The 15,311-nt window shown below is 43.8% G+C and overlaps 2 protein-coding genes and 1 non-coding gene across 3 annotated transcripts; 2 read left to right on the top strand and 1 right to left on the bottom strand.

Annotated features, from left to right (window-relative positions):
- Positions 1-296: 296 nt before the first annotated feature.
- On the bottom strand, positions 297-1,064 carry LOC129498257 (peptidyl-prolyl cis-trans isomerase FKBP3-like). The gene is given in 2 exon segments (XM_055307556.1): positions 297-857; positions 860-1,064. Coding segments are annotated over 2 exon segments (669 nt in total). The 3' UTR covers positions 297-393.
- Positions 1,065-1,950: 886 nt separating this feature from the next.
- On the top strand, positions 1,951-15,293 carry TSGA13 (testis specific 13). The gene is given in 9 exon segments (XM_055307353.1): positions 1,951-1,973; positions 3,846-3,924; positions 5,997-6,068; positions 6,490-6,702; positions 11,719-11,858; positions 12,415-12,542; positions 14,121-14,123; positions 14,801-14,875; positions 14,878-15,293. Coding segments are annotated over 9 exon segments (1,149 nt in total).
- LOC129498305 (U6 spliceosomal RNA) lies at positions 3,248-3,354 on the top strand. Its single transcript, XR_008662097.1, has one exon. It is a non-coding gene; the product is annotated as a U6 spliceosomal RNA (small nuclear RNA).
- Positions 15,294-15,311: the final 18 nt, after the last annotated feature.

Consider the following 15,311-nt stretch of genomic DNA (forward strand, 5'->3'; position numbering starts at 1 on the left):
CATGTTTGTTTTACTACCTAAAACAACAGCAACATATACCTTCTAAGTAGGCAACTTGACACTATCTTACAAGGTCCTGGCTCAAGCCCCGCATTTTTTTTTTCAAGACACTGAATACGTTTTTATTGAGCCTTTTAGTTTACAACAGGAGGTAAAAGGAAAGTCATTTCACCTTAACTAATATTTTACACAGCTGTAGTAAAATATCTCAAACTTTAAGGAATTATGATGGATTACATATATTAAAAGTTGGGGATTGGGTAAACAATATCTGAGTTCTTGAATTTTCCAGTTGACTCTCCCCTTACAATAGTAACCAGCTCTAGTTACATAAGTTTCTTCAAGGCCATGTTTTATTGTTGCTAATGTCTTTATATCTGAAGCATTGCTATTTCAATCAATATCCACTAATTCCACTTCAAAAATGAGTTTTGCATTTGGTGGAATTTTGGCATCAGGCTGTCCTTTCTTTCCATAAGCCCATTCTGGTTCAGTCTCTAGTTGAGCCTTTTCTCCTTTACTCATAGTTAAGAGTGCTTCATCCCATCCTCTGATAACTTTGCCTATTCCAACCTTAAAACTTAAAGGCTTGGCCTTTTTCTTCTTCTTTGAACTGGTTTGAATATTAGTATCAAAAACAGTCCCATCCTGTAGTGTTCCTGTATACCAGCAGTGAACAACATCTCCCTTTTTGGGAAAGTTGGTTTTATCTCCTTTTTTAAGGACAGATTTTGTATATTTTGGTGGACCCTCATCCAGAGTCTCTTCACACTTGGTTTCTTTGGGTTTATCTTCATTAAGCTTCACATTTTTCACCTGCTCAGACACTTTACTTATATTTTCAGTACCTTTGAAACACTTTCAAAAAGATGGTTGTAGGCTGTAACCAAATGGTCCTTGTTAGCTGTCTTGGCCACATTTTTAATGTTTCCTAATAACTTATGTTCTGCAAGGATCGAATCTGAACCATGGTCCTGTAGAAACTTGATAATGTCCTTCTTGGGTAGTTGCTCGCTGTGCAGCTGCTCCATGGTCCAGGCCCACTGTGGAACGGCTGCCGCCATCCTCCCCCGCTGCCTCCTCAAGCCCCACATTCTTTAGGAAACATCCCTCCAAGCCTCACTGACCTCTCTAAATAGTAGCCTGTACATCATCAACTTTTAGCTTCCCTTTTAAATTGTCTATATCAAAGAAGGTAGCAGCTCCCTGCCACTCTCTCCCCCACACCAACACATACACACTTTCCCCAGCTTCACAGGGGAAGCTGTTGCTCTCCAACTTTCTCCCACAATCAGCCCATGAATCAATTTTATTTCAGATCTTTATGTATTCTAAAGAAATTAGAATATCACCTTTAAATCATTTGGTTAACTCTCTCCATTTTATATATGAGGAAATCTTCCCCAGGAGATGAAATGACTTACTTATTACCATTTATTTACCAATAATTACCATTTATTTGTCATTCTTGTTTCACATTTAAAAATTATTTGTTTATTTATTCACGAGAGACACACAGAGAGAGGCAGAGGGAGAAGCAGTCTCCATGCAGGGAACCCAATGAGGGACTCCATCCCAGGACTCCAGGATCACTCCCTGAGCTGAAGGCAGAGGCTCAACCACTGAGCCACCCAGGCGTCCTTCTTGTTTCACATTTAATGGTCACTTTCTCTCCCCACCTCCACCACCACCATCCACCCCAGCATTTGGTACCAAAGTTCTTGAAGACAAAGGTCATCATGTCTTGTGCATTTTCTGCATTCAGAACAGCACCTACCAGTCTTCTTTTGTTTCCCATGCAGGATCAAGAATGTGGTTGGGCACATGGTGTGTGCTAAGGAAGGAATGGATTGAATTGAGCCCCTGCAGAACGTGGACTATTTGGAGGCGTTGAATTTGGCCTCTGGGTGAATACTTGCCTCAGATCAGCCCACTTAGCAGTGAACAGCAATGGGCCGAAAGAGACACGCCAAGTATGTAGTTTTGTTTGCCCAACTAAGTTATAAATACCATTTTATACAAATGTATGTTGTAGCCCATATCACTTTGAACAGGTCTAGTCCCAGAGTAGACTAGACCTCATTAAAAATGTTCTAATTGACTGCCTGTCTTCAGGTTAAAGCCCAGATCTGGATCTGTGTTTTATGCAGCAAATAGAGTAGCGTTATCAAAAGGAAAGTACCAGACTGTCCTTGTTGACACTACTGGGCTGAAGGAACATTTTTCCCACAGCAATCTGCCTTAAATTGGCCTTAAAGAAGAGTATATGGGATCCCATGCTGCCTTTGAAATAATAAAGAAGTGTTTTGAAAAGTGTTATAATAAAGACTATAGTATACTATTATGAAATAGCTTAAAGTAAGAGGACAGTCAAAAGGGTACCAACTTTAAGATGTTAAGTGGGGATGAACTTATTTTAGTCTATCCACAATATGTCACCTGTTCCCCTTGAGACTATTTTTAAGATCTCTGGCCTGAGTTAATGATGAAGTTGGTAGCCAGCAATAGATGGAAGTGAGCCATGCTTGGAGAGACTTGATACTAGATTTGGGATGATTTGTACCATTCTATAGCAGTTGACCTGCCAGCTACATAGCTTGGCTATTTCTACTTTTCTTAGTTTGGTCCTTGCACTGCCACCCTCATTTTTAGAGGAGAGAGATCTACTTCAGGTAGTCCTAGGCTCCTACTTAATGTAAGCTAGTTTAATACCCAAATAGGAACTATCTCCAAAGAAGAAGTAGGCCACTTATTTTAATTATTAGCCCAATCTTACTGATGGGCATCTTTCACTATGTTCAGGCACTAAATGGGTGTAGTAAAATTAGTCAAGGAATTGAAAATACCTTCTTACTAAATATCACAACATCTGACTCTCTCTTTTCTCCAAAAGGAACTGGTATCTGGGTAGGGGATTAGAAAGTAAGAGAAACAGGAACACCTGCTCAGTGGTTGAGCATCTACCTTTGGCTCAGGTCATGATCCCAGGGTCCTGGGATCAAGTCCTGCATTGGGTTCCTTGAGGAGAGCCTGCTTGTCCCTTTGCCTATGTCTCTGCCTCTCTCTGTGAGTCTCTCATGGATAAATAAATAAAATATATTTTTTTAAAAAGTAAGAGAAACAACAAAGATAAGATTATTTGCCATTGACAATTTTTACCACCTTAGTTCTAGATAGAGAAACCTAGATATGATTGGGTACAAGAGGGAGCAGTAATCCAAGCATGGTAATTAAGAATTGGAAATTTGTGCTTATGTCAGTAGCACGTACACTAAAATTGGAATGATGCAGAGAAGATTAGCATGGCCCCTGTACAAGGATGACATGCAAATTTGTGAAGTGTTCTATATTAAAAAAAAAAAGAATTGGAAATTTAGTGTGAATTCCCACTAATAATATCCCTTCTTGTGGAATCAGTTGTTGGCAAAGGTAGAGTTATTTTCCTGTGGAGAAGAATAGGCAGGTAGGCATTCAAAATAGTAGGTGGGTGGTCTTTAGAGGTATTATGAATGTCCAGTTGTCTAAAGGAATGTCCTTAAGCAGTCTATTAAGACACTTCCTTAAGTTGTCTAAAACTGCTATTTCAGAAGAATTCAACTTGCCAGATGTCATCATGTCTCCAAGAGGTCCCACTTGCTTAACTCTTCAAACTGAAGGTTTGTTTTCCCCCAGCAAGCAGGCTGGATAATGAATCCTATTCTTTATTATACATACATATTCAATTAGTGATCAGTCAAATTGGGCTCTTCTAAGTCAGGCTCCCAAACTGTGTTGAGGGAGATTGAGAACATGACCAGAACTCGGAGTAAGAAAATACAGTTAGATATTCTGCTTTTTTTTTTCAGGTTTCAAAACAGCAAATCAAATATTCCAGGAACCAGCTCAGTTAAATTTGAGAAAGCAATAGAGGTTGATAATGATGAGGTAAGAAAGAGCATTAGCAAATATTTATGTGCAATCTTTCTTTGGAGTTAGAGTACTTTATAAGTTGGGTTCACAAACTTCCTGCTGAAAAGCAAAAAGGAGTCAAGATTTATATAGAGAGCAAGGTTAGTTTATCCCAATTTTGTAAAAGAGAAACAGAGACTTAGAAAAGAGACAGGGACATATCAGCCGCAAGTCAGGGCTAGAGGCCAGAGACTGTAAACCTATCTTAGAAACCTGACTTCGCTAGACCTTATAGCAACCTCTTGCAGCAAAACTCCATTGGGTAGCTCGGTTGCTTCCCCAGGTTATTTTCATATGCAAGTGAATTTTCCAGGCCAACTTTTATTTTACCAGCCTGGATAGTATAATTCAACTAAAAACACATTCCACTTTATTTTATTTTATTTTTTTCACATTCCACTTTAGATACTGTTGTCAGTTTTGACACTTTAGTCAATAGCTGTAGACTAATTTGGAACCGAGATGCAATACCTCAGAAAAATTCAAGATTAGAAACATTTTCCTCAGAAAATTTCTCCTTCAAAATTAACAAACAAACAAACAAACAAAAAATCCTACTGGGGCACCTGGGTGGCTCTGTTGGTTAAGTGTCTGACTCTTGATTTTGTCTCAGGGTCATGAGATCAAGCCCTGTGTGGGGCTCCCTACTGAGTGTGGAGTCTGCTTAAGATTCTCTTTGTGTCCCTCTCCCTCTGCTCCTCCCCACCATCCCCCTTTCAAAAAAAAAAAAAAAGCCCTACAAAAGAAGTCTTCACATCTTTTTCTCAATTTTTTTCAGAGACTTCTATGCTTCTAAATGTATATTATAGCTGTGAAGCAGATTATTCATTTTTCCCTCCCCCCAAAGCAGATTATTCATAATATATCTTTGTTTTGAACAAAAGGACCTCAATTTTCCAAAAGGGTAATAAAATTAAATCATTGCATCTTTGGATCTCTTCTCATTGTTCCTAATGGAACATATGGTGTGATTCTGGTAGTCCTCCTCCTGGTCAGCTCCCCCAAACCCCTGGGCATTGCCAGCTCCTGGCATTTCCCTCCAGACCATGACAGCTCCCCTCATTGCACCTTTCTGTCCCACCCTTACTTCTTCCCTCTTTTCCATTCATGTTCCTGCTTTCCTTACCTTTTATCTTCATGTTCCCTCTCCCCTGCACCCCATTTTACCATATCACCTTCCCCAGGGGCATGGCAATCATTGGAAATGCTGATCTAAATACAGGATTGGGCCCACTTCTGATTTCTAATTATGCTCAGCCCAAAGGCCGGAACTCAGAGCTCTTATCTCCTGGTGTCCTCACCCTTTTGACTCATCTTTGGATGACCTAGGGCTGAGCTAGAGGCCAGGCAACACGAGGCTGAGCAGAGGAGCTGCAGGAGGCCCAGCAACTGCACAACCAGACATGACACTCCAACGGTCGGCCAGTCACCAGCACATCCACCAGCAGAGTGGCGGACAGAAGTATTACCAATGTTCAGTTATTTTTTGGTAACTCTTCTGGAAGAATCACGTACTGTAGAAATATTCCAAAAAAAACACAAATGCACCATTGTTTCTCCCTTCCTCCATGTCTGCTTCCATCTCAGCAGGCAACGGTCCCTGGGGCTTCCTTCCACTACAACCTGTAGGTTATTGCCCTTTTATAACTTGCTTTTCTCCTGAGAGGGTGTCTTCCATGTTGATTTTCACCTGATTTCCCATAAAAATGAAAAAGGCAGAAGGAAGAGGTGTGATGCCCTGGAGTGATTTGTCCCCACCTGAACTTTGATGCTGCCCTTATCCACTCCCCTCTCACAGCTTTACCTGACTTCATAAAGCAGGTCCACATTTCCATGTACAAGCTTCCCCATCAGGACCCCTCAGAACCTAGTTTTCTTTGCTGTGGCCCGCATTCCAGAATCCCAGGATACAAACCTTGAAGCACAGCATTTTCCTCACTTCATTTAAATCAGAGGCCAGTTTTTAGTCCCACTCAGGGCACGTGAGGAATGGAATATTGTTGAGGCTGAAACCACTTGAAACCACTAATTTCAATGATTGTCTCTAGATTTGTGATGCAGTCTGGCAATCAAAATTTGTTCTGAAGAACCTCCAGCATTACGCAATCCATCCAAATTTGGTAGGTGGAGAAAATATCCATCCCGCCCACCCCGGGGTTCCCTAAGAGTAAGGTCCAGCAGCAGTGCCCCTGCTACCCTGCTTCCCAGTGCTGCCAGCATCTGTGACCACGCAGGCTCCTAGGACAGAGATGCAGAGCTGTCCTAGGACACTGTGCCAGCGGCAGTGCTGAATATGGTTGACGGTGAGGGACAAGGGACGAACTGGGAAGAAGGTGGTCCCTGCAACTGATTTCCTTTTTCTTTTTTTGGAGGGGGTGGGGAGAGCACGAGCTTGCATATGCAAGGGTGGGGTGGGGATGGAAGGGCAGGTCCAACCTCTGTCCCTTCCCTACAGAGGCAGAAGACAAGCCAATTGATTGATTTCTTCATCTTCTCTGGATCTAATCCCTTTGTTTCTCTGGAAACCTCTGTGTTGCTCAGGCCTGGTACTACGAGCCTTTGAAGTCCACTGCTTTGCAGAGGTTCCTGGCTCAAAACAGGAAAATCAGAAGCTTCATGTTAAAAGTAGCAGAGTATGATCAGGATAAGACCTTACTGATTCTGACCAACAACCCACTTCCCTGCCCAACTGACCAGCAAGGAAAGGACATGGCACCAAAATACTTTTCCAAGGAGTTGCCGCTCAAGGTAATGGCACCGGGGAAGCATCCTGGCACCCTGAGGAAGGTCCCTGAGGAATTAGGAGCTAGCTTGAAGAAGGGAGTTAACATGATGGAAGATGGTGCTCAGGAGAAAGCTTCTTCCTTCTTACTCCTTGCCATGTACTACACACACATACACACACACACACACACACACACACACACAGAATCTGGAGAGCCTGGGAAAGACTCAGAACCAGAACTGTACAAGCTTGTGTCATGAAACTTTATTGCATGGTCCTAATTAGAAATTGTGCCTCCTGGCCAAAGACATTTAGTTTGTAATTAACCAAAGGTAATCTAGCCACTGGCTTCCTAGTTGAGTATAAAGTAGCAAAGGATAAGCCAGGAAATGAGGAATGAGAAACAGAAATAACTAAATGGGAAACTAGTAAAGGGTTTACCCTTTACACTCATTGCTTCTGGGTGTCAGGATCATTGCTTCTGGGTGTCAGGAGATGGGGGGAGGAACAGAGCGGAGCATTTACTATTATGGCAGCCAGATGTTTGGGACTCGGTTCTACATGATAGAAGTTCATGTTCAATGTGATAAACAATTGCTGAACACATGAAACAAAGAATGAAAATATAAAGATGCTTTCAGGACAGTTTCTATCTGGAAGGAACTTGGAGTCTAGTAGGAGACACTGATCAATACATGAGAAACATAAAAATTATTATAGGAGGATATATGGACAATAAAAGAATATGCAAAACAACAGAACAGAGTAGAACTTAGTATCTTTGTTGGGGGAAGGGAGTAATCAGGGAGGTTTTACAGAGGAGGTGACCCCTCACAAAAGAAGAGGAAAATATCCCCTATCTCCAGGAAGATTGGAGAAAGTGAGGTGCATTCATGGAGATATGAAAGAATAAAAGGGGGGAGACATAAAAGGTATAATCAAACTGGCATTTTAGAAAGACTGTTTTTGGAGGCTGGGAGAAAAGATGTGTTCACTGTGGAAGAGATGCAAATCAGAAAGATAAGTCGTGATGTTACTACAACAATCAAAGTGAGAGGTGCTGCAGAATTGTACTACATCAATAGCAGAGGAAGTGAGGAAAATCAGCTTAAAAGATGTTTAGGAATCAGGATTTAAGAAAGATCTTGACAGCCTTGAGAGCAGGCCTACTACAACAAGAAGAAATTGAATGAAGTAAGTGAAAGTGCAAACAAAAGAATCTAATTATCACAGAAATTACCCAAGACAGACCCTTTCTAGTACAATGTGGTGAATTCTGGCTTGTGTTTCCTTAGTTCCTAGATGAATGGCAGTAAAAGATTCCTCTCCAAACGGAGGGTAAAATGCTAACATGCTATGATACATGCTAAACGTGCTTTCGTTAACAAATTCATTGCCTATGGTTTCTTGGCTCTCAGGATTTGTGCCCTTTGAGCATAAATTCGGTGGTCAATTCTCATGGTTATGGGTAATATACACTTGACAGAGGAATGACTGCCGGGCCAGGGTTGTTCTACTCAAGGTAGAGAAGGAAATACAAGACTATGGTGTAGCTTGATGTAAGAAGAGCTTTCTCCCAACAGCCTTCCAAATCACATGCAGGACCTGATCATATTCATGAGCCTTCCAAATCACATGCAGGACCTGATCTGAGCCTTCCAAATCACATGCAGGACCTGATCATATTCATGAGCAAATTGTGCTACCAGCCAAATTGTATTAATAGACAGTGTTAAGGCACTGATTGTCAAAGAGTGACACCATGAGAATTCTACAGGAGATCTGGAACAAGTCCAAGAAGAGGGACAGGCCCAATATCTAGAACACTTCTTTCATATTCATGCTGCAACCCCCCTTTCTGTGCTACACAAATGTAACAGTCTTTAGTGAGCCTAAGATAGTATACAAAAGAAGCATTCTTTTGCTATGCCCAGGCATGTGTATAAGAAGGGGTAGGTTCCAGCAGGCAAATTGAAGAACAGAGCAAACATGTCTGTCACAGTGGTCGCTATCCTCACAGCCCCTTCTAAGTGAAATGGCCCTACCACCATTCAAGAAGAAAAGGATGCCCTTGTACAACTAGCTGGGACCTGGGAGGAGGCAGACCCAGTGAAGCAAAATTCATAGGCTGATCAGTACCCCCGTGGTGTAGATTGGTATCCCCAAATGAAAACAAACAAGAAACCCCTCAAAAGCTGAAAACCAAACCAACACCAAAGCCAACCAACATATCAGCGACCCAAAATCCTCAGACAGATCACAATCCTGCTTCCAGGCATCTGAGCTGGGAAAGGGGAAGATTAAGGCAATGGGAATGGAAGCTGAAAGGACAGATAGAGAGAGGCCATTAAAAAAAAAAAAAAAAATCAAACCAGGAGGAAGAGCATAGTGTAGGGACCATGAAAAGGAGGGGCAGCTGAAGTTCTAGGGAAATAGAAACAAATAAGCAGAAGTTACAGGTAGAAGAAAATACAGAGTAAAGGTAGGGAGTGAACATGGCAGAGAAAGAAGGAAACAAACAGGAAGAAAGTAGGAGACATGCTAATGATAGGGTGCCAGAGCTGAGGACCCAACTCACTGTGGTAATCCTTAGCTGGTGCTGTCCTGGATTCCAAAAACTTTTCCCCCCTTTTGAAAGAATATTTTATTTATTTGACAGAGAAAGAGTTAGCACAAGCAGGGGGAACAACAGGCAGAGGGAAAGGGAGAAGTAGGCTCCCCACCAAGCAGGGAGCCAATGCAGGACTTTGATCCCAGGACCCTGAGATCATGACCTGAGCTGAAGGCAAATGCTTAACCAACTGGGCTACCCAGGCACCTCCCACCCCCCCACCCCCCGCAAATACTATTCCACTCCTGTTTTTCTGCCACGAGGTCTAGCTCTGGTAACATTTCTGCTTTTCTTATAGTCAGAGTGTTAGCTGTATCTTAATTCCTAGACACATGCACTCTTACAGCAAAGCCTCTATTTATTGAGGTAATTTAAACACAGAAGTTCCTTAAAACCAGACGAGCTGGGCAGCCCTGGTGGCGCAGCAGTTTAACGCTGCCTGCAGCCTGGGGTGTGATCCTAGAGACTCTGGATCCAGTCCCACGTCAGGCTTCCTACATGGGGCCTGCTTCTCCCTCTACCTGTGTCTCTGCCCTCCCACCCCCTGTGTCTCTATGAATAAATAAACAAAATATAAAAAAAAAAGTGTAGGAAGAACCAATTCTTTTAAAAAAATAAATAAAATCTTAAAAAACAAACAAACAAACCTGAAGAGCTTAGAGAATGAATACAGAATTTAAAAGACACAGTTCAACAGGAAGTTTGGGGGGTTTTTCTTAGGAGGGTTTAAAATTTTGTGAGAGGAAGTTCAGAATGTGTCATTTCATCAGGCTGGCCATTCATTTATACTTCCATTGATTCAACAAGTATTTATTGAGCACCTACTTTGTGCCAGGTACTGTTTATGGGTGATAGGGATATATCAGTGACTACACCACAGTCGGCCTAAATAAAGTTGAATTCTAATGAGGTAGACAGACCATCAGCAAGCAAACAATCACACAGATACTATATAATGTGATAAGTGCCATGACACAGCAGGATGAGGGAATGGAGCATGATGGGTGTGATGGGCAATTTTAGAAGTGTAGTTAGACGAGGCTCTCAGAAGAGGTGATGACATTTGAACAGAGACTTTAACCAGGTGATGGGATGTGTCCTGCTGTTGCTAGCATATTGCTTTCATTTCAGGTTGCCACACATTAGGAAAAATATAAACAGTAGTTTTCTCAAATGAGTTAATAGGAAAAAGCAGGGGAATAGGGAGCCCAGAGCCAGATCCCATGAGGAAAAGCTCACAACATTTGCAATATTGAGCCTAAGACAGGAGAACGAGCTTAGGAGGAATGTGGTGGATCTCTTTAAATTCCTTAAGTACCCCAAGCAAGAGACACTAGATGTGTTCTCTTTGGGCTACAAGGTAGAAGTTACAGGGAGATGGCCAACAGCTGAGCAAAGAGGAAATAGGTTGAGTTTTTAGGAACAGGAAGATTGACCACTTGATAGTAATACTGGGAGGGGATAGAAAGGTCAGATGGTTAGACTGGGTGACCTTTGAGATCTTTTCTTAAAGCCTTTGATTCTATGACCTTTAGTAATGGTGAAATTATTGCCTCACAAAACATCCCATTCCCTGACCTTTTCACTGCAGACAGAGAATGGAAGGTGAATGAGGCAGTCATCTTTGGGAAAGGAAGGTGGAGTCCCATGGATTTCTTTCCCAGTTTATTACCAGATGCTTGGTTTCCTAAGTGATTCACTAATTGAATCCTTCTCAAAACTGGGTAACATCCTTTGCCATTCACTTCAAAGGGCCACTGGGCAAGTCCAGTTAATTACTTAAGACACTGACCAGGTTTTGGACATGTCCTCCAGCAACAACACAAATGGATACGGTATGCACTTCTTATCAGCAGTTTAGCTTTCTGTGGTTTCGGTTACCCACAGTCAACCCTGGTCCAGAAGCAGATGATCCTCCTTCAGCAGTAGTCTAATGATAAGTCACAATGCCTATGTCACTCATCTCGCTGCATCTCATCATGTGGCATTTTATCATCTCACATCATCACAAGAAGAAGGAAGGGTCAGTGCAGTACATTATTTTGAGAGAGAGAGAGACAGAGACCACATTCACATAACTTTTATTTCAATGTAATTATTCTATTTTATTGCTTATTATTAATCTCTCACTGTGCTTCATTTATAAATTAAACTTTATCGTAGGTATGGATGTATAGGAAAAAATAGAGTATATATCTAGGGCTTGGTCCTATTCGTGGCTCCAGGCATCCCCTGGGGGTGTTGGAATGTATGTTCCATGGATAAGGGGGTCTACTGTCCTAGCCCACTCAGGGAACCATTTCCTTTTCTTTTGGTTTCAGTCCCCACCTCCCTCTCTGGCAGGTTTTGTTGCATCACTTTAGGGGAATTGAAGATTAGTCCAGGAAATTAGTTCCGTTGGCTCCCTCACTTACTCTTCTTTCCTCTGCTGCAGGAAAGTTATCAGCATAAACCTCCTGGGACTGTCTGCCTACCCCTGATGTCTCAGAAAAAAAAGTTAAGATCTGGGCTGAAACCAACCTTTCCTGTGACCCTGTTGGAGGATCCTACATCCCAGCGAGAACAGTGGTTTAGGTGAAGTCCTGGCTCTTGTACTCATTTTCTTTCCTATCTTCTCCTTATTCATGTTACAATCTCTTTTCATCACACTTTAACAAAAGCTTTTCAATTGTAGGAAATATCTATAACGGCATAATAATAAGACAGCTTCCCTACATGACCCTCAACCTCATTTATACCCTAATGAAAAGAGACAATAATGCAAAGCTAAGGTTTTTCACTGAGAATGATTTTCAAGAGTGAAAAGAAGCACTCAAAGATCCTATGAGAGGACACCGAACAAAATTTTCTCTCAGTGCATGTGAAGGGCTGTAGCTTAAGAACAATGAGCCGAGAGATTTAATTTGAAACTAGTTACAGGAGCAGCTCACATCTAATTCCGGGAGAGAAGAGATTTAAGAGTTCCTTCACCAATTTACAATGCTAGGTTCTTAGAAGTGTCCCTTCCACTCCAAACCAAAGAACACCCTGTAGTGACTGTCCTTTTTTTCTCCCCCAGGATCAGAGTGTAGTGACTGGTTCCATTAAGCCCCCTGCCCTGGGATCTACTAAATGAGCTTTCTTTCTTAAGGTTTTCCACCGACAATGATTTCAAGAGTGAAGGGAAGTATTTAAAGGTCTGTGATTTGAGGAAACAGAAAAAAATGTACCCCCAGCTCAACTTTGCTTCAGTCTGTAAAAGAGATATGAGGAAAGATGGTAAGCTTCTCTCCCACCTTTTTTTTTATTTTTTAATTTTATATATTTGAGAGAAAGAGAGCACAAGCAGAGGGAAGGGGCAGAGAGAGAGAGGGAGAAGCCGACCTCCCACCGAGCAGGGAGCCCTATATGGGACTTGATCCCAGGACTCTGGGATCATGACCTGAGCCAAAGGCAGATGCTTAACCTACTGAGCCACCCAGGTTCTTTCTTTCAAAGCAAAAGCTTACACACATCTGAGATGTGGGCAGGAGGGACAACCTTTTGGGGACAAGAGATAAGGACAAATCAACATCTTTCCTGGAGGTTCTGGAGACTGTTTTTCCTTGTAGCCTGGAAGCTAAGAATTGTTAAGAGGCCCGAGTAATACTAGGCTTTGGACCCTGTTAAACCCTTAAATTTCTTCTCTCTCTCTTTTTAAAACCCCTACATTTCAAGAAAGCTCTAGCACAGTGTTTCCCAAATGGCATCACCTACCGTCTTAATAGTTTTGGCCACATTGATGTATTATTTGCCCTCTGGCTTATATAATGTTTTGCTTTGAAAGGTTTTTTGTTGTTGTTCCTTTCCTAATACTGTATCATTTACATCATGGGTTTGATATACTAATAACATGGTTTTTTCGACATATATTTAATCATGTTAGCATAGTAAAAGCTGTCGGAAAGCTGTTCTAGAAGGAACAAAGGATAAGTCTGTGGGTTTCAGAGGTTAATGAGTTTCTCTGGGGTCGAGGCAGGACATAGTATGGAAGGGGTTTGCGATAAGGTTTTATGGACGGGAATGCATTCCCTTACGTGTTATCAATCATTTAACATTTATAGGGCAACCAGAAGTGCTGAAACTTATCAAGCACCAAGACTGTATTTCCCCTTCCCCCCAACCCCAGCCCGAGAATAAATACGTAGGAATATTTATTTCCTTCAAGGGATATTCCACCCCTTCGCCAAGGCAAGGTTGGAACTTTATAAGCAAGAGAAGATGAACGTAACAGTTACTAGGACATTTAGTAAAGTTGGAGTTAAATCTTCAATGGTACTATATGTAGGTTATCAGCAGTTTGGTTTAAATCATTTTTTTGGGGGGGGGAGAATTTCTCTAGAATCTGGAATCTAATCTAGATTAGAATTTCTCTGATTTTTCAAGGGCATGAACCTTTCAGGCTCTATCCTATTTACATTTCAAGATTTTTAAAAGATCTTATTTATTTTTTCATGAGAGAGACAGAGAGAGGCAGAGACAGAGGCAGAGAGAGAAGCAGGCTCCTTGAGGGGAGCCGGATGCGGGACTTGATCCCCAGACTCGGGATCACCACCTGAGCCGGAAGCAGACGCTCAACCACTGAGCCACCCAGGTGTCCCCACATTTCTAAACAGAACACTTAATATCTGTCTGTAGCAATTAGTAGATTTCTGGGGATTTTACAGTTTCCTTCAAGCAAAGTTGAGTACTTACTTTACTCTGTAAAGGGCCCCTTTTGATGCTTTCCCTAAAGAAAGCCCATGGGGCTGTGAAGTTGAAACAATGCCTCCACTTCAAGCAAAAGGGACTGCCAGCAAACCCTCGTTCTGCCAATAGCCAGTCACGTTCCATGTTTGCCAGGCAACCAAAGAGAGAAAGATTACCCAGAGAATGTTTTAGATGGGGGCCTTAACCCGATGGGGGCTGATTAGGGGGCCCTGGAAGAGATAGACGGTAGGGCTTGAATCAAGGTGATAGCGGTAGGAAGGAGCAAACAGATTCAAGAGATATTGGCAAGACATAATGCATCAAAAAAGTGTGGAGGGATGGAAGCAAGAAGAGCCCACGGTGGAAGCTTCCAAGTACAGGCAGAGGTTAAAAGAGAATCTGCATCAAGTGATGACACTGAAGCCAAAGGTAGAAACAGTTTCTTAGCTACACTCGCAGACGGGAGAACCTGAGAACCATACACACTTTAGGAGGAGGCTGCGAGGGGTATGAATGCACCTTATTGGCTGTTCTCTAAGTGTCAACGTGCTTGCAGGTGGGATCGTTGGAAAGGGGTGGGATGACACCGGGAAGCCTCCCTAAACTGGCAGGGTTTTGATGAACGGAAGGAATCCAGAAGTGTAAAGAAGCTTGGGCGCGGGGGTCCGTGGTCCAAAATTTGCCCTCTCGTTAGGAGCAGAGACCTGCCTTCGTCCCTGCGGGTGGGTCTCCCTCCTGCCTCCCACTGAGCGTCCTCCCAGACCCTCTGGAAACCCGCACTGACCAAGGGGCCCCGTGCTTGGTTGCAGGCGCCACGTCAGCGAGCGACACGCCGACCCCCGAGGCGGCCCGGGCCCCGCGGAGCCTTCCGTCGCTCCTGAACGAGGAAGCCGCAGCGCCGAGCCGGGGGAGCGCGCCTTCCGCGACGGAAGGGCCCCGGCCCTCAAGCGAAGACAAACCCTCCAGGCCGCCTGCCGCGGTCTCCCGAGGCGCGGGGGCGGCCCGAGTCGCCGTCCAGGGCGTGCGGACCAAATAAAACCGCATTCCGCTCGCTCCGGGCTTGCGCCGCAGGGTCGCTGGCGGGCGGGCGGGCGGGCGGGCCCCGCCGTGGGCCCCCGCCCCGGACCCCGCCCCGCGCTGCGGGGGCCGCGACGCAGCCCCGGGGGCCCAGCGCCGGCCCCGCCTCCGCCCGGCTGCGGGAGGGGCGGGGGCGGGGGCGGGGCGGGGGCGGGGGCGTGGCCGCGGCCCCGGGGGACGGGAGCGGCCGCCGCAGCCGGGAGGGCGGGCCTTCTCCCCGAGTGACGGGACGGCGACCCAACC

This window comes from Nyctereutes procyonoides, unplaced genomic scaffold (genome assembly GCF_905146905.1).
Source record: "Nyctereutes procyonoides isolate TBG_1078 unplaced genomic scaffold, NYPRO_anot_genome, whole genome shotgun sequence".
In the NCBI taxonomy this organism is placed as follows: Eukaryota; Metazoa; Chordata; class Mammalia; order Carnivora; family Canidae; genus Nyctereutes; species Nyctereutes procyonoides.